This window comes from Stegostoma tigrinum, chromosome 34 (assembly GCF_030684315.1).
Source record: "Stegostoma tigrinum isolate sSteTig4 chromosome 34, sSteTig4.hap1, whole genome shotgun sequence".
NCBI lineage: Eukaryota > Metazoa > Chordata > Chondrichthyes > Orectolobiformes > Stegostomatidae > Stegostoma > Stegostoma tigrinum.
This window is the reverse complement of record NC_081387.1, coordinates 11,594,729-11,618,838: the sequence shown is the minus strand read 5'-3', so window position 1 is coordinate 11,618,838 and position 24,110 is coordinate 11,594,729. Positions and strand designations below refer to the sequence as shown.

General features: G+C 50.8%; 1 protein-coding gene across 6 annotated transcripts in view; it reads left to right on the top strand.

Annotated features, from left to right (window-relative positions):
• LOC125446425 (ral guanine nucleotide dissociation stimulator-like) overlaps positions 1–11,286 on the top strand; it is a 167,445-nt gene extending 156,159 nt beyond the window's left edge. For 3 of the 6 annotated variants that reach the window (XM_048519987.2, XM_048519989.2, XM_048519988.2), the window contains exons 14-18: positions 215–307; positions 1,001–1,163; positions 3,883–4,125; positions 6,764–6,878; positions 7,488–11,286. In XM_048519987.2, coding sequence (XP_048375944.1) covers positions 215–307; positions 1,001–1,163; positions 3,883–4,125; positions 6,764–6,878; positions 7,488–7,657 — 784 coding nt within the window. In that variant the 3' untranslated portion in view covers positions 7,658–11,286. The remainder of the gene's footprint in view (positions 1–214; positions 308–1,000; positions 1,164–3,882; positions 4,126–6,763; positions 6,879–7,487) is intronic. The other 3 variants (XM_059639747.1, XM_048519992.2, XM_048519991.2) reach the window with 1 other exon arrangement.
• The last annotated feature ends 12,824 nt before the right edge of the window (positions 11,287–24,110 follow it).

Here is a 24,110-nt window from a genome sequence, read left to right as displayed (position 1 = left end):
CTCGCCATTGGACGAAGGTGCCGGGAGCGGGCTTCTCATTGGTTGCCCCCCATTGTGGCAGCACTGTCCTCCCCACCGAGGTCCCGCTCCCACGGAGCCAGCTCTTGACTCGGGAAGGGCATCCCCGGCGACAGTGAGGGGGAGGAGGAGAGCTCCCTGTGCGCCAGTGTTTTGTTTCGGGCAAATGGGAAAACCGCACTTGTGTCTTTCGCAGCTACAACCTGTCGTGTGAAGTGGAGCCACCAGTCGAAGCGAGTGGCACCCCCACAAAGACCCGGCCTATGTTGATTATCACACACTGCAGCGAGTAAGTACATGGTGTGTTGGCGGAAACCAGCCCCCCTGACCCACCCCGATCTCTGCGTCACAGACATGACAGAACCTCTACAGTGCGGGAGCAGGCCATTCAGCCCATCATCAACCTCTCATGCAGATCCATTCCGACCCCGTCCTGGCATTTCCCCACGGCTCACCCATCTTGCTTACAAACCTTTGGGCTGTGGGAGCGAACCAGAGCATCTGGAGGGAAGTCACAGGCAGAACGTACAAACTCTGCGCAGACTGTGGCCTGAGGGTGGAATCGAACCCGGGTCCCTGACGCTGGGAGGCGGCAGCGTTAACCGCCGAGCCACAAGGCTGCCCGTAAGCTAGCTATCAGTTAAGTGTCTAAATGCTCCTGAAGCACTGACCATGGGCAGCCATCTCGTTGGGTGACTGTTGATCGCCATTGCTGACCTCTTTTTGAAAGTCGGCTTCCGAGAGCAAAAGCCTCATTGATCTCGAGAGCAGCGCGCTAGCAATGGGTTAGAGCTGGCGTCAGATAGAGCTCGCTCCCTGTTTCTCGTCGCTCTTCCCTTATTGTGTTCCCCGTGCGTTAATAACTGCAGCGGGAGCTGAAATCTAACGTGATCCCAGCCCTCTTCCCCCACCCCCCCCTCCATGCCTTTCCCTGGCTGAGGTGATGATTCTGAAAGGGGATGGTTATGTTTTGTCATTTCAGCCCTCCGTCCGGCCAGAACAGCCCAACGGTGCTGAGCGGCGGGTTGGTACCATGGGATATACCCGGCTCACCCACGCCGGACCAGGACGGCCCTGGAGAATCCCCTGGACCCAAGGAGCATTCGTTCAGACCCATCAATGCGCTGCTGTACAAGGTCGCCCGGGTAACGTACGCCGACGGGCTGGAGCGGAAGGGCGAGGCCCGCGGGACGCGATCCCCAATGCCGTTCACTGTGGCGATGTCGTGAGAGCAGTTTGGCTTGGAGGAGGTCAGGCTGAGCTCTCCGCCATGCGTGCGGGGGCGGGGTGGGCGTGTAGCGGGCTGGGCAAGGAGGTTCGGGAGGGGCTGATCCCCGCTCATGTTAAAAACCAAATAAAGTGGGCATCGGCTCGAGGGCATGGGCTTAGAGTGATGACCGCACACAGTAGCGGCTGAGCTGAACGAGATGCCCTTTCTCGCTGGGCGATGAGAGTGGGAGTCAGTCTCAACCGAGGAGAGAAGTGATGTATGAGGGGATGGAGAGAAAAGCGGCAGATCTAACGGTGCTCACTGAGTGACCATTGCAGGCTATGATGGGCCAACCAGCCTCCATCTGTGCTGTGTCACTTCTCTGGTGAGCAAGCCAGATCCTGAAGCCAAAGAGATATGGACCTGAGACGCTGAGGAAGACTCTGTGCATCTCCTCGAGGCGGTGGATTACCACCTGAGGGGTGTGGGGCGGGGCCATACGTGCTGCTGGGTGCCATAGTGCCCATCTCTCCTGGTTCTGAGAGCCTGGTGGTGGTGGGAAAGGTCTGCCCACGATGGTGAGTGCCTGCACCATCGCACATGTACACCGGGGGGCAGCTTTGACTGCTCCGAGGTGTGGCCTGAGCCCCTGACCTTGAGAAGCTGCCTACTCCTCCCCGCTTTGAGATGTGGGATAGCGGGCATAGCTACTTGGTGGACACTGAGTCTCCAAAGAGCATCCCAGCCAGACCAACCCCACCCCCTGAATTGTCCTATGGCCAATCCACCCTAACTTGCACACCAGGCAGATGATCATACCATCCGTCTCACAGACCAAGGTCAGCCTCTCCTGGTGCTCCGGGCACAGGCGCCTCTCATCCTCGGTCATGTCCTGCTGGGGGGCGGTCAGCCGGCGAATCTTATCCACCACGTTCCTCAGTACCCGGTTGGGCTGCAGCGCCAGCCGCACGGTACTCACATCGCCCTGTGGGCAGCAGACGCTGCCATCCTGGGCCTCCCTTTAGGACTCAGTACAAGTGCGGCAGAAATTACGGTCACAGTCCACCAGAACAGGCTCCACAAATGACTCCCACTCCACAAACTCAAGGCAGAGAGAACAGACCAGGGCTTCCCCGTAATTCATGCGCAAACTGCACATCAATAGAATCGAACCCGAGCCCCTGGTGCTTTGAGGCAGCAGTGCTAACCACTGAGCCACCGTGCCACCCTCAGTCTAAATCCAGTTCAAATTTTATTTTAAAATATGTCGGCGTCAGTAAATTTGTCAAAGGAAAAATGTGACTGCTTCACCTGTTCCTTTTACGAAAGGAGACATGCTGCCCTTGACCAGCCGGAGGTGTTTGACACACTGAAGAGGTTTCACAAAGTAGACATAGAGAGGATATTCCCCACTGTAGGCCAATCTAGAACGAAGGTCACACTTTTAGGGTAAGGGCTAAGAGATTTAAAACAGAGATGAGAAGGAGTTACTTCTCTGAAAGAACCTTGAATCTGTGGGGTTACGCTAACCCAGACCGCAGTTGTTAAATTTCCTCATTTCAATCAGCGATGGGCCGAAGGGTTTGTGGAGAAAGTGTAGTTGAGTACAAGATGAGACCGGCTGCGACCGTAGTAAACAGCAGAGCGGGCTTGAGGGTCTGAACTGCCTGTTCTTACTCCTCGTTCTTGAGACCCAGGCCTACATGTGAGCCTTGACCTGCACCCAATATGGCTGACGCTCAGCTACCCACTGAAAGTGGCCTGACATTCGTAACTAGGAATGGACATTCCATGGCAGCCAGGCATCCTATTCAAGATACGTGCAGGAATTGACGTAAATATACGAGTGAGCCTTATGCCTGTGGCCCGTATTCAGGGGTAGAGCCATGTGACGCAGTTGGAGGTGTCCGCGTTTAGTGCCTACCCATGTGGGATTTTCCGTGAAGCGTTGGTGATCAGAAGCGGGGGGATTGGGAAGGTTTCCTCAGACGGGTGAAGCGAATTGGAGAGCAGATCAGAGGCAGAAAGAGAGGGGTTTAAGCTTTGTGATGCAGCTCCGTCGCACTGACCAATCCCTCTATCCCGTAACTCAGCTGGAAATGTAAAATTGGGGAGAAAAAAAGGAAGTGCTTCAGAAACTCAGTAGCACACCCCAACCCCCAGCCCCACCCCTACCCCTACCCCTGGCCGCCTCCTGCACAAGGGCGGCCAACTGGAGGCATGGCCTGACCATTACGGCCTGCTCAGTCCAGAGGCCGTTTGGACACGGTCCCACGACAGCAGCCTGGGTTGTTGCCAACGTCAAAAAGGAAATGCTGAAATGCAAGGTGCCGGTGACGATTTTCAATTCCTTGTCCGCCCCACGGGGTTAAGAAATCTGCCATCCTTACCTGGCCTGGCCTATGTGTGATGGTCAGGCCTACAATGACTCCAGGCCCACCGCAGAGCGGTTTGACTCTGAACTGCCCTCTGAAAGGGGGTCAGCAAACTGTTCATCCCAGGCATGATTAAGGATGGGCAGGGCCGTTTGGTAGTCTTGCCAGCGATACCAACGCTGCATGGCATATTGAACATTTCCAAAGCAATGAACCTATGAGGGGAATTAATTTGGTATCTCTCTCTCTCTCTCTCTCTGCCTTTCTGTCCTCCTACAGCACACCAAGTTCCCCTCAGTCTCCTCTCTGGATTCAGCTGGCATTGACCCAAGCCCGACCTGCCCCCCGTCACCCTCCGCGTTGTCTCCCACTGCCACCTTCATCAAAGGGCACAGGCGGTCTGCGTCCTGTGGCGCTTCGTACGTGCCGTCGTCCTCTCCCATCGGCTCTCCTCAGTCTGATTGCCGGATCATCCGTGTGCGTCTGGACGTCTCCAATGGGAACCTGTACAAGAGCATTTTGGTAGGTGATGCTCCCTGCCTATGAGGTGAACCTCTTCGCAGTTTGTTCTCAGTACGCGAACAAGGCCAGTAACTCACTGCCAATCTCTTTATGCCCTCGAGAAGGTGGTGGTGACCCACCTCGTTGAACCTCTGGAGCCCTTGGAGGTAGACTGAAAGAGCGTTGCGGTCATTCCAAGCCATGAAGGTGTGTCACTTGTACGTGGTAGAGGCGCTGGTGTTCCCAAGTATCGGGGGTATTTGGCGAGGCAAGCCAGGGCAGCACTTATACGCTAATGGTTGCTGGGCAAAGCAACTTTGGGGTGCAGGTTCACAGTTCCTTGAAAGTGGAGTCACAGGTAGACAGGATGATGAAGAAGTCATTTGGTTCGCTTGCCTTTATTGGTCAGTGCATAAAGTACAGGAGTCGGGATGGCATGTTGCGGCTGTACAGGGCATTGGTCAGGCTGCTTTAGGAATATTGCGTTAAATCCTGGTCTCGCTGCTACAGGAAAGATGTTATTGAACTTGAAAGGGCTGAGAAAAGACTTAGAGGGGTTTGAGTGATGGGGAGAGGCTGAATGGGCTGGGGCTATTTTCCCTGGGGCCATGGAGTCTGTGGGGTGACCTTACAGGGGTTTGCAAAATCATAAGGGGGCATGGATAGGGTGAATCGCCTAGGCCTTTCTTCGCCCAGGGTAAAGGAGTCCGGAACTGAGGTGAGAGGGGCAAGATTTAAAAGGGTGACTGGTTCATGCAGAGGGTGGTGCGTGTATGGAATGAGCTGCCAGATGAAGTGGTGGAGGCTGGTACAATTACAACTATTAAAAGGCATCTGGATGTGTACGTTAAAAGGAAGGGTTTAGAGGGATATGGGCCAAACGCTGGCAAATGGGACTCAATTAATTTAGGATATCTGGTCGGCATGGATGAGTTGGGCCGAAGGGTCTGTTGCCATGTTGCACAGCTCCATGACCCTATCAGCTGGCTTTGTCATTGTAGCTGAAGGAGGTGTTGAGAAGGGACCCTAGGTCAGTACTGGTGATACTGCCATGCGTCTGCTGTCTTTCTCCTCAGGACTAAGGATCACTAGTTTGGAAGTTGCTCTGGAAAGCGACAGGGCTCTGTACAGATTGCTCCCACTGTGTATGGCAGACAGAGGAACTGAATCTTGGATGGGATGACTGGTTAAATGGGCTTTCTTGTCCCAGACTGTGCCATGCCTCTCGAGTGTAATTGACGTAAATTCTTGGAGGCTTCAGAATATGCGTTGATTTGTTCTTGAAGGACCTTATTAGTAGCTCACCTGCCACTACCAAATCGGGCTAGAGCTGCCCGAACCGATTCCAATTTTTTCAGCTTCCCTCATCTCTGGTGTGTCCCTACTTATGAGAATTCAGTGTCCCACAGTTAAATGTAGCTGCAAATGTGAATAAACAATTGATTTTAAACAATAGGTGAAAATGGCTTCCTATTAAACAGCCACAACCCATTTCCCTCTGTTAGACTTGAAGGTAGATATTTAATAGAAACGATTTAGATGAGAATATAGAAGGTATTGTTTGTAAAGTTGGCAGATGATGACAAAATTGGTGGTAGAGTGGGCATGGAAGGCTGTCTAAGATTGCAAAGAGATCTTGATCAGTTGGGTCAGTGGACTGAAGATGGAGTTTAATTTGGATAAATGTGAGGTATTGGATTTTGACAAAACAAGCAAGGGCAGGACTAATGCAATTAGAAGTTGGGTCTTGGGTCGTGTTGTTAAACAGAGAAACCTAGGGGTTCAGTTTCATAATTCGTTGAAGTTTGCATCTCATCTAGTTGCGGGGGGGGGTGAAGAAGGTGTTTAGCGCACTTGCTTTCATTGCTCAGACGTTTGAGTACAGGAGTTGGTGATGTTATGTTGAAGTTGTACAGGATGTTGGTGAGGCCCCTTCTGGAGTACTATGTCCAGTTCCGGTCTCCCTGTTAAAGGAAGGATATAATGAAGCTGGCTATGGTACAGAAGAGATTTACCAGGATGTGGCTGGGAATAGAAGGTTTGAGCTGTAAGAATAGGCTGGGACCTTTTTTACTGGAACTTGGTGGCGGGGTGAGGGGGGTGTGGTTTGAGAGATGACCTTATAGAATATTGTAAAATGAGAAGGGGTATAGATAAGGTGAACAGCACTAGGGTGGGGGATTTCAAGATGGGGGGATCCTTATTTTTAAGGTGAGAGGAGAAACATATAAAAAAGAACATGAGGGACAATATTTTACACAGCGAGTGGTTCGCTGAAGAGGGAGTGGTGGATGTGGGTATAGCTACAATGTTTAAAAGGGCATTTGGATAAGTACATGAATAAGAAATGTTGGAAGGATGTGGGCCAAGCGTAGGCAGGTGGGACCAGTTTAGTTTTGGATAATGGACTGGTTAGACCGAAGGTCTGTTTCCATGCTGTGTGACTATATGAACCTAGGATTCTTTGAATCTATGGAAGACGAGTGCTGCTCCTTTAAAGGTTAAATTTAGCCAAATTAAAGACCTCCACCACCACTGCCCCCTATCTTCCACCAGCACCAACTACACTCTACGCGGAGTCATTATCAGCTGTGACCAAACTGAGCAGTTCGCTTGCATAACTGCAGATGATGAATCGGCCTGTGCCTGCATTCCACAGGTGTCCAGCCAGGACAAGACCCCCGCTGTGGTGGGAAAAGCTCTGGAGAAACACAACCAGGACAGCAACGCAGCCGCCTCTTATGAACTGGTGCAGCTCATCTCCGAAGACAAAGGTGAGGCCTGTCGGAGAAGGCTATGCAGGGCTCATTGATCAGGCTGGGAGGGGCGGTAGACCTCAGACGAAAGGGAAAGGAGGCAGGAGACCGCCTAACCTTGAGCTTGGACCCGTCCTGAACCGGAGCAGCTGGATTGTTTGCTGTGCATGGGAATGAGTTGGGGGGGGGGGGGGCGGTTGCGGCGGGTGCTATTCTAACCGAGAAGGGGAACAGTCCTGCCATAATGGTGGCATGGAACTGGGCGAATGCAATGGATCTTGAATACAAGGCAGTTCATTCCAGTATAGGTTGGGCTGGCACAGTGGTTAGCACTGCCAGCTCATGGCACCGGCGACCCCGGGTTTCGACGCTAGCCTCAGGCGACCACCTGCGTGCAGGTTTTGAACGTTCTCCGCCCCCCGACGTCTGCGTGGGTTTCCCCCCATGGTTTGACGCAAGCTTTTTCCAGCCAGCAGTTTGGGTGCGAAATGGAAATGTGGTGGATGGGAATGATGCGCAGGCATTGGGGGTGGGGGGGTGCGGTAAGGTTGGCACTATGCACAGAACCTAGGCATGTGCGGTAGTTCGGATTGGCCATCATTTTAACCCGTTTCCCTGTTTCTGCAGAGTTCACCATCCCCCACAACGCCAACGTCTTCTATGCCATGAGCTCCACCAGCGTTGACTTCATTCTGCGGAGGAGGGGCTACGCCTCCCCCAAGCTGAGAGCCGAGCATGGATCGCCCTTCCCGAAGATCAAGTCCAAAGGGATGAAGATTGCCAGGTCCTTGTTTTAAAGGCCCACCCTTTCCCCCCCACCTCCTCCACCTCTGATGGTAGAATGGGGAATGGTGGATGGGTGGGTGGATGGGGGGGGTTGGTGTCCTGTGACCCACAGGGAAGGTGTGGCAATGTGAGCTGGCAGCTCATTCAGACCGAAGCCGCCAGCAGCGCGCGGACGGATGGCCCCAGGCTCGCGGAGGGATCTCTTCAAACTGGGCAGCGTCATGGACCGCTACGCTCAGGCCGCTTCCCTTCCTTGCCAAAGGGGGCTTCAGAAACGAAAAGCTTCCGGCCAGGGTGAGGGGATTTTTACCCTTCAGTGGGGCAACGTTTGCCATGAGCGGGCAGAAAAATAAGGACCACACGGACTGCCAGGTCCTCAGTTCGGGGCTGAGTGAATGGACCAGGGAGCATGAGGGTCCGTGCCCAGGCCCAATCTCACCCCCCCCCCTTGCTGTAGCCAGAGAGCGAGTGGCTAATTCAGTCTGGGTGCACAAGATGGAGGCTTCAATACACAGGGGCTCATCATCCTCTATAGACGCCAGTGGAATCAAAGAGATGCCCAACTGCAGGATGCCAGTTTGTTGCTTCTCCATGGCTTCAGCCCCGGGCATCCGAGCTGGCTGCTCCCCCCACGTGCAGGGGTGGGGCGCATGGCGATCATAGTCGTGACCATGTAAGCGTCCTGCCCTCCCCACCCGGTAAAGCTGGAGGTGAGTGTCAGGAATGGGCAGGCCCAGCAGCACCAGGCAGTTGGACCCGAACCGCTCAGGATGGCAGCATTGGTCGGGTCACCTCAGCTCGACCGCCCTTGGCCAGGTCAAAGTCACGCCGCTGCCTCCTTGTTCGTTCGCGCCACCTCCCCGCCACCCCACACAATACCCTCCCCTACTGACCCAGATCCCCAATCATCCTACACACATCCCCCCGACACACCCCAACACACACCCCCAATCACCCCACACTGGGCTCAACCCCCACACACCCTCACCCACACACATCCCCACCCACCCACACGCCCAATCACCCCACACCCCCCAGACACACCAGCACACTCATCCCCACCCGCACACACCCCTACCCACACACATCTACCCACCCATACACCCCCACCACCCCACACACCTCCCAGATAAACACACCCCCCTACCACACCCCCTCCACACCCAAATCCCTTCCCTCTAAACAAACCGAAACAACAAATCCCTCCTCCTGCGCCCCGTCTCCTGAATCAGCGGCCCTGCCCTCATCAGGTGACAGTGTTCATGGTGAGCCGACCCCCACAGCCTGGCACCAACAGAGCGACAAGCCCAGGAGTTTTCTTTCTCCATGTGGGCTGGTGAGCCGTTGTTGGCAATGGTTTGGGGAGGTGTTGGTGGGGTGGAAGGGGTGGGGTCTGCGCCATTGCCCAATCTCCTACCCCGTCCCATCGATCTGCCTCAGTGGTCCGACCGGATGGATGCTGCAGAACCCCGGGATGCTCTGTTCTCCACCCACCCACACCCCGAGCCCCGGGAGCTTGTCCGCACCCGCCGCCGCCGAGACGAGAAGCTCCAGTCCGCCGCGGCTAAAACCGGGCCCGAGCGCCGGGACTGGCAGAGCCAGCAGCCGCCCTGCACGCGCCTCCCCACATCTACCTCGTGGGCCTTCACCAGCTCAGCTGACGCTGGCACCTTCCCATTTGACTCTCCGACCCCAATGGCAGAAGGGACGAGAGGATCGGATAGTGGGGGGAGAGGATCCTTCGTTTCCCCCCCCCCCCCCGCCACCCACCAATGTCAACACTACACTCAACGTGAGGCCTTCCGCCTCTTCTCATGACACTAAGAAGGAACACATTGAGGTTGGCAAACTGTGATGCCATCTCCTGCCAACGTTGGCAGCGACTGACCGAAGCCTGTTACTCTCTTTGGATCGTGATGGCTACCAACCTCACCTCCCCCTCTCCCTCTGTCTCCCCTCCCCTCCCCAAATGGCGAGAATTCTCTCCCCCGCACTCTCGGCCCCACCTCACTGGCTCAGTGATGCCTTGGGCTGGGGCATGGGGCAAGTGGATGGTATTTGTGACCGGCATTGCCTGCTGCCTGCGAGAGAGAGAAACATGTGCTTTGCGGCTCTCTCGCCGAGAAGCCAGAAACAACGGAAGTGCCCATCCATCCGGCTGGCTCTCCCTGGAGATGGCTGGCAAAGCCGGGGCCGGGCGCTCCCTCGTGAAAGCTGCAGGACCCTGCCACCCTCCCCTGCCCTCCGCCTCGGAGTTTCCAACATCCGGAATGAGCGGACATCCCGCTGATGTTTCTGCGGGATTGGGGGGGAAGGTGGGGTTGGGAGGAGGAGGTCGAGAAGCTGCGGCGACATCCCTAAGAGGGGGACGTTGGCCAGATTTGGCACACCCTTGCGTTGGGCACCGGGCTGCAGTGGGAATGGGGTCACTCCACCCGGCCCAGTGGGATTCTTGTCTGGGGATAAAATGGAAAACCCTCGTCCTTCCCTTCAAGTTCATCACTTGGACGGCGTTTTTCCCATCTACTGTGCGTTCCTTTTGACGGGGACATGTATTTATGGTCATTTATTTAAAAGAAACAATTTTTCAATGAGCCAGCATTTGGACGTTTGTTACTAACTTGATGTTACCTGTTTGCACTTCGAATTGATGGGGCGTAGTGGGGACAGAACTGGGCGAAGACGGGCCTTTTCTGGCCCTTGACCAAGTTCCTTCAGGATTCCTTGCCCGTCCCTGACTGGTGGTGGGGGGGCGCTGAGAGCACTTCGGTCGTCTTTTTTCTTACAAAAATATACTTTGTTTGTAAAAAAGAAAGTTTTCTTTGTCTGTATGCATAGTCACAAGCACACCGGTTCTGTACAGTGGCATATCAAGGAAACAAATGGACATTGGAGTTTTACTTGATCCAAAAAAAGGGGTATCTTTGACATTCATAGAATCCCTACAGTGTGGAAACAGGCCCTTTGACCCAACAAGTCCACACCGACCATCAGAGCTTCCCACCCAGCACCATCTCCTGATAACCCACCCAATCTACACACCCCTGAACACTACGGGCAATTTAGCATGGCCAATGCACCTAGCCTGCACATCTTTGGACTGTGGGAGGGAATCCCACGCAGACACGGGGAGAATGTGCAAACTCCACACAGACGGTCGCCCGAAGGTGGAATTGAGCCTGGGACCCTGGTGCTGTGAGGCTGCAGTGCTAACCACTGAGCCATCGTGCCACCCCAAGTGCAAGACACTGTCAACCAGGATAAAGGTAACAGAGCATAGAGCTGGACAAATACAGCAGGCCAAGCAGCATCAGAGGAACAGCAAAACTGACGTTTCTTGCCGAGACCCTTCTTCCAGAGGAAACCCATGCTGACAACTATGCAAGGGTGAGACAGGCCATACCTGGAATACTGTGAACAGTTTTTCAGGGCCTTCACCCAATGAAAGATCACCCCTGCATTCACGGCAGACAAAGAGAAACTTCAGTGAGTCGTGGAGCTGTACAGCGTAGAGACAGACCCTTTGGCCCCACCAACCCATACTGACCATTTATCCTAAATTAATCCAGTCCCATTTGCCAGCATTTGGCCCATATCTCGGCCTCCGATGCTCCAGGGAAAATAACCCCAACCCATTCAGCCTCTCCCTACAGCTCAAACCCTCCAACCCTGGTAACATCCTTGTAACTCTTTCCTGAACAATTTCAAATTTAACAATATTGTTCCTATAGGAGGGAGAGCGGAATTAAATGCAGAATTCCAAGTGACCTAACCAATATCCTGTACAGCTGTAAACATGACCCTCCCAACTCCTATACTCAATGCAGTGACCAATAAAGGCAAGCATACCAAACACCTTCTTCACCATCCTGTCTACCTGCAACACCACTTTTAAGTGACTATGAACCCGCACTTCAAGGTCTGTTTGTTCAACAACACTCCCCAGGATCTTACCGTTAAGTCCTGCCCTGATTTCCCTTTCCAAAATGTGGCACCTCACTTTAATCTAAATTAAACTTCATTTGCCATTGAAAAAAAACGGAAAGAACTGCAGATCCTGTAATTCAGGAACACAAACAAAGCTGCTTGAGAAGCTCAGTAAGTCTGGCAGCATCTGTGAATGAAAACGAAACAGAGTTAACCTTTTGGCTCTGACGACTTCACTGTGGAAAGTTCGTTCTGAGGGAAGGCCACTGGGCCTGTGAACAATAACTCTTGGATTTTTTTCCTTCACAGATGCTGCCAGACCTGCTGAGCTTTTCCAGCAACTTTGTTGTTTTTCCATCTGCTATCAACTGGGTAATTGACTTGTTTGATTCTGGGTATGGAGAGGGGTTGGCATGCGAGGGGAGGTTGAGTAGACTGGGATAGAACTCATTTCAAAGAATGAAACTTATTGAAACATACATGATTCTTAGTGGACTTGCGAGGGGAGATGTGGAGAGGTTGTTTCCTCATGTGTGAGAGTCTCAGACTGAAGTACATCGCCTCAGAGCAATCTCAGTGTGGGGAGGAATTTCATCTCACAGCGGGTGGTGAATCCATGGAATTCATTACTGCAGAGGGCTGTCAAGGCTGGATCATTGTATATAACAAAGGCTGAGATCAACTGATTTTTAATCAGTAAAGGAATCCAGGGCTAATAGAAAAGGCAGGACACTGGAGCTGAGGATTGTCAGGTCACAGTTAATGGTAGGATCCTGGGGAGTGATGCCAAACAAAGAGACTTTGGTGTGCACATTCATAGTTTCTTGGAGTTAGAGTTGCAGGCAGACAGGATAGTGAAGAAGGTGTTTGGTATGCTTGCCTTTATTGGTCAGTGCATTGAGTATAGGGAGTTGGGAGGGCATGCTACAGCTGTACAGGACATTGGTTAGTTCACTTTTGGAACTCTGCGTGCAGTTCTGGTCTCCCTGCTACAGTAAAGATGTTGTTAAGTTTGAAAAGGTTCAGAAAAGATTTACAAGGATGTGGCCAGGGTTGGATAGATCGAGCTGTAGGGAGGGGCAAAATAAACTGAGCCTGTTTACCCCGGAGTGTCAGAGTCGCAAGGGTGACCTTATCGAGGTTTCTATGATCATGAGGGGCACAGACAGGGTAAATAGCCAAGGTTGGGTCCCCTGGGTGGGGGAGTCTAAGTCCAGAGGACATAGGTTCAAGGTGAGAGGGGAAAGATTTAACAGGGACTTGAGGGGCAAACTTTTCACGCAGAGGGTGGTGTGTGTACGGAATGAGCTGTCAGAGGAAGTGGTGGAGGCTGGTACAATGCCAACATTTAAAAGGCATCAGGTTGGGTATATGAACAGGAAGGGTTTACAGAAATATGGGCCAAATGCTGGTAAAAGAGACTTGATTAATTTAGGATATTTGGTCGGCATGGACAAGTTGGACTGAAGGGTCTGTTTCCATGCTGTACAACTGTATTACTATATGGGCACAACCTCATTGAAGGGTGGAGTAAAAGCATTTAGCTAAATGGCCTGGCTCCGCTCCTACTTTTTATGCAATTTGATCTCCTGTCTTGAGATTGCATGCCTCTGATTTAGTCTGTTTTGGAAACATCGTTGTGCCACCAAATGCTCATGGGGGTTGAAGGCTGATCTGTACTCACTTTTGACACCGTATACCCCACCCAGAAAAAAAAGCCTTCCAACTTCAAAGACAAATCTAGTCTGGGTGACAACAATAATGTCCTGAAGCGGGAAATTCCGAGGTCTGGTCTGGTAAGCCAAGGAAGCCACAGATCAAAACCCCACCAGCGTAAAAGGAAAACGTTGCAGATGCTGGGAATCTGAAATAGAAGCAAGAATTGCTGCAGAAACTCAGCAGGCCTGCCAGCATCTGCGATAAAGAGAGAGAGAGAGAGAAAACAGAGTTAGCATTTCAAGTGTGGTATCGCTGTTCCATTGCAATACAAATGCCGGGCTGATGTGTTTGGAGATTTGAATTTCATTACTTTAGGTTCAAACACGACAGGAAATAATTTGCTGCAATCACTGACATTGTAACAATGCAGAGAAGATTTGCATGAAACGGCGCACAAATTTGTGAAAGATACCACATATTACTCCTCCTGTGCTGCAGTGGTAGCGACCCTACGCCTGGACCAGGAGGCCCAGATTCAAGTCCTGCCTGCTCCAGAGTTGTGTAATGACATCCCCGAACAAGTTGATTAGGGGAAAAATGGATTTAATCGTTTAAGAAAAAACATGAGATTGCCAGATGCATCATGTCCTGTACAGAGACGACCTGACTCAGTTTGTCCTGTTGGTGTATCAAACGCATGGTAACAGAGGGTGGGCCATAAATTCAGTAGACTACGCATCCTGGGAATCTTTTGTTAAAATTCACGTTCCAAAGGCATGCACAAGAGATAGTAGGAACTGCAGATGCTGGAGAGTCTGAGATAACAAGGTGCGGAGCTGGATGAACACGCAGGCCAAGCAGCATCAGAGAAGCAGGAAGTTTTGGACCTTCCTCAGAAAAATGTCTCAATGTCTCTGGAGAGAAGGGTGTTATCAAGCTGGGGAGTGAAGTCATAGGGGGCTGGGTCATGGTGTGTGTGTGAAATCTGAAGGGTTCCATTTTCACATTATTCTTGTGGGGGAAAAGTGTTGTGCCAACATCCATTCCTTTGTTACTTTTGATGTATCGCATTTCCATTGGCTGTTGTTAGCCAGATTCCACCTTCAGTTAGCCTAAGGTTCTTGAACTCTCCTCCTTGTCTTAACTTACATCAAGCACCAATCTCCTCTCAAATCTGTGGCCCCCAGTCAGACAATGGCTTGATTTTAAAGAGCTCATTATGATCCAGCCCCTCCCTATCTCTGTAAGCTCCTCCAACCCCTCAGTAACCTATAGAACCCCTACAGTGTGGAAACAGGCCCTTCGGCCCATCAGGTTCATTCCAACCTATCCCCCTGTTATTCACCTAATCTACTCATCCCTGAACACTGTGGGCACTTTAGCACGGCCAATCCTCCTACCATCATTGGACTGTGGGAGGAAATGCACACAAACACAAGGAGAATGTGCAAACTCCACACAGACAGTCACCCGAGAGTGGATTTGACCCCAGGTCCCTGGCGCTGTGAGGCAGCAGTGCTAACTCCTCAGCCCCCCATGCCACCCAGTCTTCAAAGATATCTGTGCTTCTCTAATTCTGGCCTCATACGCATTCCCAGTCATACTTTCTCATGACTGGGCTTTTGTTTACCTGGCCTCACCTGTTTGTCTCATTTTCCTCCTTTCAGGTGTTCTTTACAGCTGACCTATGAGACCAAAACAAATAGGAACAGGTTTAGGCTGTTTGAACCCACTCTGCCATTCAGTAAGATCTGACATTCCTCCACTTTCCAGCCTTCTCCCTCATAACCCTTGATTCCCCTCCTGACCAAAAATCTCAGCCTTAAACGTATGCAAGGACTGAGCCCCCACACACCTCTGTGGTAAGGCGTTCCACAGTTTCAACCCTCTGAGAGAAGAAATTCCTCCTCATCTCAGTCTTAAATTGGTGCTCCTTTATTCTGAGACAATGCCCTCTGGTCATAAACTCTCTCATGAGGGGAAATATCCTCTCAGCATCTACCCTGTCAAATCCCTGAAGAATCCTGTATGTTCCAATGCGCACCCCTCATCCTTCTAAACTCCAGTGAGTAGCTTACCAACCTGTTTCACCTTTGCTCATAAGACAGGGATCATCCGAGTTGACCTTCTCTGACTGCCTTCCATGAAATAGTACCATTTTGTTAAATAAGAAGGACAAAAACCGCTCACAGTCCTCCAGATGTGGCCTCACCAGCCCCTTGGACAGTGGCATCTGAGGAGTCAGCCTGACCTGGCACACAGACGACAGGGCCTGGCTCGGTCTGTAACTAGATTAGTGTGGCCTGTCGCTGACTGATCACCAGTATTCCAGCAAAATACTCATATTTTGCAAAGGAGAAAGTAATTCCTCTGGTGAATTATTTGAAACCTTTAGCTCCACATTTTTAACCCTCTTCATCAGTTGTAGATCCGGTTGGCATTCCTGTCCTGATTTTTACTCTCCGCTGACCGGTCTAACTGGCCCATTTCTGAAGAAGGGTCTAGGCCCGAAACGTCACCCTTCCTGCTCCTCTGATGCTGCTTGGCCTGCTGTGTTCATCCAGCTCTACACCTTGTTATCTCTAACTACCCCTTAAGCTTACGTTTCTTTGCAACTTCTCTGATTCCAGCGTATTGCCTGCATAGTTCACCTCAGCTCGAAGGATATTGGTAGCTGCGCTGAGGTGCTTTTTTCCCCTGAAGTTTGTAGACAGGAAGTGGGTGTTTCTGGTCGGGCCAGCATTTTTTGCCCCAAGGGAAGCTGTGGGTCTGGGGCATATGTAGGCTCAGAATGGGTAAAGTTGGCAGATTCCTTCCCTAGAAGGGTGCCCCTCACAACCCGACTCAATTCCTCATGTTGAATTCAAATTCCACCATCTAACCACGGATGGGATTTGAATCCAGGAACCTTTCCTGAGTCAGGAGGCCAGCAATAACACCACTAGGCCAGCCCCTGCACTGTGAGTCTGCTTCACAAAAGCTGCCTGCAACTCAACCTATTGTTCCTCCTTTGAGGCCTACCTCGATGGCCTAGCTGCTCGGGCCTCTCCCCCATTGGCTAGCTGGCAGCATCGATGCCCCAATTCCTCCCCCGACCCGCGAGTCTGCTACGGGTTTGCTGGGTGACATCTTTTTGCCCTCCATTGTATCATACCAGCTTTGGCACCATGGGGACGGATGCCCCACCATGGCTTTGACAACATCCCGATGCCTCGAACGTGCGCGTGAAAGACACGAGAGCCGGAAATCCATCTCGCAGTGTGCACAGCTGTTGGGCGTGCGCGTCCAGTGCTCCAGGAATTCCTGTAAAAAGACGAGTGGTGGCTCGGTGGTTAGCACTGCAGCCTCACCATGCCAGGGGCTCAGGTTCAATTCCAGGCTTGGGTGACCGTCTGTGTGGGTACCCTCTGGGTGCCCTGGTTTCCTCTCACACGTCCAAAGATGCCCAGGTGGGCGTGGATTGCCCATGCTGATGTGCAGGCTCGGTGGGTTAGCCATGGGCAATGCAGGGTTACAGGGATGGGCTGCTCTCTAGAGGGTCAGTGTGGACTTTATGGACTGAATTGCCTGATCCCATCCTGTAAGGATTCCATGATCATGATTCAAAGCTTTAAATCCCTATCCCAGGTTCCCAATATGGCACATTTGACAAGCATTAGGAAACATGCTACTCTCCTAAACAAAGTGCTTGCCTTTCATATACAGACAAGATCCCATACTGCTAGTAGTTTAAAGGATCTAAAATATGAATGATCACATGCACTTGCAAACAGATATTTTACACTGTACTGTATTGGCTTCTGACTTACATAGTCATAGAGTCACACAGCGTGGAAACAGTCCCTTCGGCCCAACTACTCCATACCGACTCGCAAATTGACTTCTGACCATTCTCGGGGATGGAAGCTCCTGTCACCAGGGTGTTTTCACTAAGATGCTCAAGGTCTTTCAGCGGGGATCCAGGCAGAAGAGGTAGACCACTCACATGGCACAGCAGGATCCCAGAGCTAAGCAGTGCCTCTGAGACGCAGATGTTATCATACAGATTGGGCTGACAGCTCGCCAGCCCTGAGCTCTCCCCTTCAAAATAGCACAGTGGAAACTTTTCTACATCCACCTCACAGGCCAGATGCAGCCTTTGTTTATGTCCTTTGAAGTCTGGCAGCTTCTCAAAAGTCACGCTCTTCCTGTGAGGCTGAACCAGGTGGTTGCACATTGGCTTCCTTTTGAGGCTCTTAAAATTTTTTGCACCGATGTTTCTCAGCCAAATGCTGAAAAAAGAAAGTGGCTGTGGTCTGAGGCACTCGTTGCCTCTGCACTATCTTGTTTAGGCCCTTGGTTTGCCCACACGAGCAGCACTGTGCACCATCCTGCTCTCTGAGTTATAGGAAGAAAAAGGACAACATGCAATGCAGAGATTACAGAGGAAAGATTTGCTCAAATGACACAAGAAATGATCGGTCGAAACAGTCAGGAAAGATTGAGGGATTTTTCTCCAAAAAAAGGGGTGCACCGATTAAGGGATCTTTAAAATTAGGAAGAGAGTTTGATAGGGTAGATACAGAAATGTCTTCGCTGGTGTGTAAGTTGGAACAAGAAGCAGTAATGTTATGATCCCAGCTGACATTACGACTGAACATGTCAGATTCCAGACCAAAATCTTGATAGATTGTATGCTTTTTAAAAAAAATGTGGTCATCTTTGAAACATAGGCTCACAATACTGATGGTGGAATTTGAATTCAACGTGAGGAATTGAGTCGGGTTGTGAGGGGCACCCTTCTAGGGAAGGAATCTGCCAACTTTACCCATTCTGAGCCTACATATGCCCCAGACCCACAGCTTCCCTTGGGCCAATAAATGCTGGCCTGACCAGAAACACCCACTTCCTGTCTACAAACTTTCGGGGAAAAAAGCACCTCAGTGCAGCTACTAATATCCTTCGAGCTGAGGTGAACTATGCAGGCAATACGCTGGAATCAGAGAAGTTGCAAAGAAAAGTAAGCTTAAGTAAGAGATGAGTCATTCAGATTCTTGAACAATGAAACAGAAGTTTATTCGATAAAATTATTGGAGATAAGGGACAAACGAAACTATTTACATTTAACACAATTTCAAATCACATTGTGAAATTAAATCCCAATCATTCCCAATAACATTACTGTACAGTACTGAAATAACTGAGAATGAGTTCCCCTCTCTGTCACATCTATTGCTTTGAGTTAACTCTCCTTTTCAAATTCCAGCCTCAAGAGCTCAATAAATTTTTCTTCAATTATTCACATCACTCTGCCCAAATGTTCTGAGCTTCGAATATCTCTTTCATGTTTCTAACACTTCTGCCCTGGAATTTACAAACCAAAACTCTCTCACTGAGGCCTATTATTTTCTAACTCCTTTCTCCAAAAACAGCTGTTCTTGTGCCTGACCCCAGCCAGGATTTCTGCAAAGTCAAACCAAGCATTCTCCAACCTATAGGATTTCTGAAGCAAAAAAAATCACTTCTCAATTCTTCGAAACCAAAAGCAGCTAATGCCATTTTAATAACAAAATGTGGAGCTGGATGATCACAGCAGGCCTAGCAGCATCTCAGCTGCTGTGTTCATCCAGCTCCACACTTTGTTATCTCGGATTCTCCAGCATCTGCAGTTCCCATTATCTCTGATACAATGCCCTTTCAATGTTTGTTTTCTGACTGAAAAGAGTGTCACAATACAAACTCACTTATCACTCCAGGAGGGCCCAGTTACTCTCTTTCTAATATATCCTGACTTTGAAATCATGGCTCCAGAAATATCGACAAGCCAATCATTAAATGCCCTCGTAAGCATTGACAAGAAACCCACATGCCACTATTTCAGAAACCAAAGTCTAAAATAAGTTTTATGTTCTATCTCCTCATACCCCAGTGACAGATTCACTAATAAAACCAATAGGGAATACAGTAGAAATGTTTTACCCAGAGAAATGATCTGATTTAGGGCTGTGGCTAGTGGCATTCCTCAAGGGTCAGTGTTGAGACCATTGCTATTTGTAATATATATAAATGATTTGGAGGAAAATGCAACTGGTCTGCTTCCACTACCTCCCCACTGCTGGGGAGATACTATAGTGACTTTTAAAGGGTGCCTTGACAAATATATGAATAGGATGGGAATAGAGGGATATGGTACCCGGAAAGGTAGGGGGTTTTAGTTGTGACGGACAGCATGACGGTGCAGGCTTGGAGGGACGAAGTGCCTGTTCCTGTGCTGTAATTTTCTTTGTTCTTTGACCTTTATTTCAAACCCTGTTGCTGAACGATTGGATAGAATGTACCTGGATCGATTGTACCTGAGAAGATTGAAAGGTGAACATAGACTGAGGAGACTTGACAGGTCGGGTGCTGAGAGGTTGTTCCCCCTTTTGGGAGAGCCTAGAATAAGGAGGGAGAGTTTAAACGTAAAGAGTTGACTACTTAATGAGATAGAGGATAACTGTTTTTCTCCCTCAGAGAGTTTTTTTGGAAGCAAAGTTATTGAATATCTTTAAGATTGGCAACAAGGGTGGGAAATGGTGTTGGGAATTGTCAGGCCAATTGAATTGGTGCCACAATTGGATCAGTCATGATCTTATCAATTGGCAGGACAGGTTCGAGAAACTGAATGACTCATCTCTGAAACTGACACAGATGTTTGGGAATGTGCAGACAGGCAGGCCAGATAAACACAGAGAAAGGGGTGGATGGAGGGATATGCTGATGAGAAGACAGTGAGGAGTCTCAGCTGTAAGGTAATTAGAAACCAATGAGGCCGAATGATCTGTTTCGATGATGTGCATCCTCCGCAGAATGTTTCGAAATGAAACTGTGGATTCGAGAACCTGCTTTCGAACTGTATATTTCCTTTCAATCCCTTACAGCCGTTCACCATTTGTGGCCAGTGTCGGTGCCTGCTCGAGTATTCTGCACCCCCGCTGCCAATCCCCGTTCCACATCACACACAACTGCATGAAGGACAGTGCTATGCACTGGTAAAGCAGCCTCTGGCAGCTGGAGGCTGGTGAATATTTTTGAAGCAAATGAAAGTACAGATTGAATGAAATTACAGACTTCCATTTCTCTCGTGCCATTCGAAATGTCGTGGCATGCTGAAGCGATTCTCAGTCAGAGGAAAGCACTTAAAGTGTAGTTGCCAATGTCACATCAGATTGAGGAGAGCCAATTTACCCACAGCCAGCTCTGACAGACAGTATGTGGTTAGGACCAGGAAATCTTTTGTCAAGCCATGCAGGTTGAGATTCACGTATCACACATCAATGATATATCCATCCGAGATGTCAGAGAGAGAGCATCATCAAGATTAACATACCATCAGTACTGACCTTCTGACAATGCAGCACTCCCTCAGTACTGACCGTCTGACAGTGTGGCACTCCCTCAGCACTGACCCTCTGACAGTGCGGCACTCCCTCAGTACTGACCCTCTGACAGTGCAGCGCTCCCTCAGTACTGACCCTCTGACAGTGCAGCACTCCCTCAGCACTGACCCTCTGACAGTGCAGCACTCTCTCAGTCCTGACCGTCTGACAGTGCCGCACTCCCTCAGCACTGACCCTCTGACAGTGCAGCACTCTCTCAGCACTGACCCTCTGACGGTGTGGTGCTCCCTCAGTACTGACCCTCCGACAGTGCCGCGCTCCCTCAGTACTGACCCTCTGACAGTGCCGCACTGCCTCAGCACTGACCCTGTGAGAGTGTGGCACTCCCTCAGTACTGACCATCTGACAGTGCGGCACTCCCTCAGTACTGACCCTCTGACAGTGCGGCACTCCCTCAGTACTGACTGTCTGACAGTGCAGTGCTCCCTCAGTACTGACCCTCCGACAGTGTGGCGCTCCCTCAGTACTGACCGTCTGACAGTGCGGCGCTCGCTCAGTATGACCCTCTGACAGTGCAGTGCTCCCTCAGTACTGACCCTCCGACAGTGTGGCGCTCCCTCAGTACTGACCCTCCGACAGTGTGGCGCTCCCTCAGTACTGACCCTCTGACAGTGCTGCACTCCCTCAGCACTGACCCTCTGACAGTGCAACAATCCCTCAGCACTGACCCTCTGACGGTGCGGTGCTCCCTCAGTACTGACCCTTTGACAGTGCGGTGCTCCCTCAGTACTGACCCTCCAACAGTGCGGCGCTCCCTCAGTACTGGCTCTCTGACAGTGCGGTGCTCCCTCAGTACTGACCCTCTGACAGTGCGGCAATCCCTCAGTACTGACCCTCTGACAGTGCGGCGCTCCCTCAGTACTGACCCTCCAACAGCGCGGCGCTCCCTCAGTACTGGCTCTCTGACAGTGCGGTGCTCCCTCAGTACTGACCCTCTGACAGTGCCGCGCTCCCTCAGTACTGACCCTCCGACAGTGCGGCACTCCCTCAGTACTGACCCTCTGACAGTGCGACACTCCCTCAGTACCGACCCTCTGACAGTGCGGTGCTCCCTCAGTACTGACCCTCTGACAGTGCCGCGCTCCCTCAGTACTGACCCTCCGACAGTGCGGCACTCCCTTAGTACTGACCCTCTGACAGTGCGACACTCCCTCAGTACCGACCCTCTGACAGTGCGGCACTCCCTCAGTACTGACCCTCTGACAGTGCAGCACTCCCTCAGTACTGACCCTCTGACAGTGTGGCACTCCCTCAGTACTGACCCTCTGACAGTGCAGCACTCCCTCAGTACTGACCCTCTGACAGTGTGGCACTCCCTCAGTACTGACCCTCTGACAGTGCGGCACTCCCTCAGTACTGACCCTCTGACAGTGCGGCACTCCCTCAGTACTGACCCTCTGACAGTGCGGCACTCCCTCAGTACTGACCCTCTGATGGTGCGGTGCTCCCTCAGTACTGACCCTCTGACAGTGCAGCACTCCCTCAGTACTGACCCTCTGACAGTGTGGCACTCCCTGTACTGCTTCGTGAGGGTGCATTGATAAAATGTGGGCAAGCCTCTGAAGCGTGATTTTGGCCTATAAGCTCTGTCTCTGAGATGGAAGTCTCTCAATTGCCTTAGTACAAATAATGAGTGGTGTGATAGCTTATATCCAGAATCTTCAGCGCCCGAAAAACATTTGTTTGGATTGCTCCTCAGACCTAATGCAAAATAAAAGCTTTATTCATAAACCCACTGCAGATTGAAAAACATCCAGGCACTGTGTTCCTTCAAAGGAAAGATTGTGTTGTCACTGCAGTTTGAAATGTGCCATTCACTTTGTGTCTCATAGTATTGTCAAGTGCAGAGTGTGAACTGACTCCTCTCTTCACTCAACCTCGGAGCTGGTCACGGCAGACTGTGCTTTTTCAAGCCAAGTGACCTTGACAATTTCACAAATAAAAACTATGTTGGGTTTAACAGGATGGAAGAAGGAAACTGCACGGTGTGGAGCTGGAGGAACACAGTAGGCCAAGCAGCATCAAAGGAGCAGGAAAGCTGATGTTTCGGGCCTAATCCTGACTTCAGTTTCTTCAATTCTTCAATTTCTGAAGAAGGGTCTGGACCCGAAACGTCAACTTTCCTGCTCTGCTGATGCTGCTTGGCCTGCTGTGTTCATCCAGCTCTGCACCTTGTTATCTCAGATTCTCCAGCATCTGCAGTTCCTGCTATCTCTCTTAAACATGTGCCGTCTTGTTTTGGACTTCCCTACCCTAGGAAAAAGACTTTGACTGTTCACCCAATCCAAGACCCTCATGGTTTTACAGACCTCGATAAGGTCATCCCTCGGCCTCTGATGCTCCAGGGAAAATAGCCCCAGTCTCTCCCTATAGCTCCAGCCCCAGCAACATCCTTATTAATCTTCTCTGCACCCTCTCAAGTTTAACAACTTCTTTGCTATCGCAGGGAGAACAGAGTTGAGTACAATATTCCAAAAGTGACCTCAACGATATCCTGCACAATCGCAACATAACATCCCAACTCCTGCACCCAGTGCACTGTCCAAAAAAGACTAGCATACCAAATGCCTTCTTCATTCCCCTGTCTATCTGCAACTTCACTTTCAAGGATCTATGCACCTGCAGTTCATTTAATTTGTGCACCAACTTAGACTTAACACCCACAATATCACCTTTAGTTTTCGCAGGAAAGGTTCCACAGACAGCGCTGGCACCAGTTCAGTGCAACATCAGGATTGGTTGTGATGTATTACCCAGTGAATGGATGGAGACTTGATCCACAGCATGACTAGTGAGCTGTTGGCCTATGGAGGTGAAGGTTTCCACAATAGGAAAGGGAAATACTCAAGAAAGTATCCAGGAAATAAAATGGCAGCCTTGATTTGAACCTACCTCAGCCAGAGGTGGTGGAATAGAAACCGAAAGAACTGCAGATGCTGTAAATCAGGAACAAAAACAAAGTTGCTAGAAGGGCTGAGCAGGTCTGGTAGTTGGTAATGGAATAGGCTTGGCTCAGAAGCCAGTTTTATTATTTTTGGGATTCACTGATATCATTGGGGCATGACTTTGGAATGCAGCGTGGGAGTATTAGGAGTGGCATGGTGGCTCAGTGATTAACACTGCTGCTTCACAGTGCCACGGACCTGGGTTTGATTCCATCCTTGGGTGACGGTTTGTGTGGCGTTTGCACATTCTCCCAGTGTCTGCGTGGGTTTTCTCCGGTTTCCTCCCACAGTCTAAAGATATGCAGGTTAGGTGGATTGGCCATGCTAAATTGCCCGTAGTGTTCAGGGCGGTGTAGATTATGGGGGAATGGATCTGGGTGGGATGCTCTGAGTGTTGGTGTGAACTTGTTGGGCCAAAGGGCCTGTTTCCACACTGTAGGGGTTCTATGGTCTGAGGTGAAGCAGTCGCCCGGCCCCCATTAGGAATTGTCTATCCCTTGTGAAGAGGAAGGGTT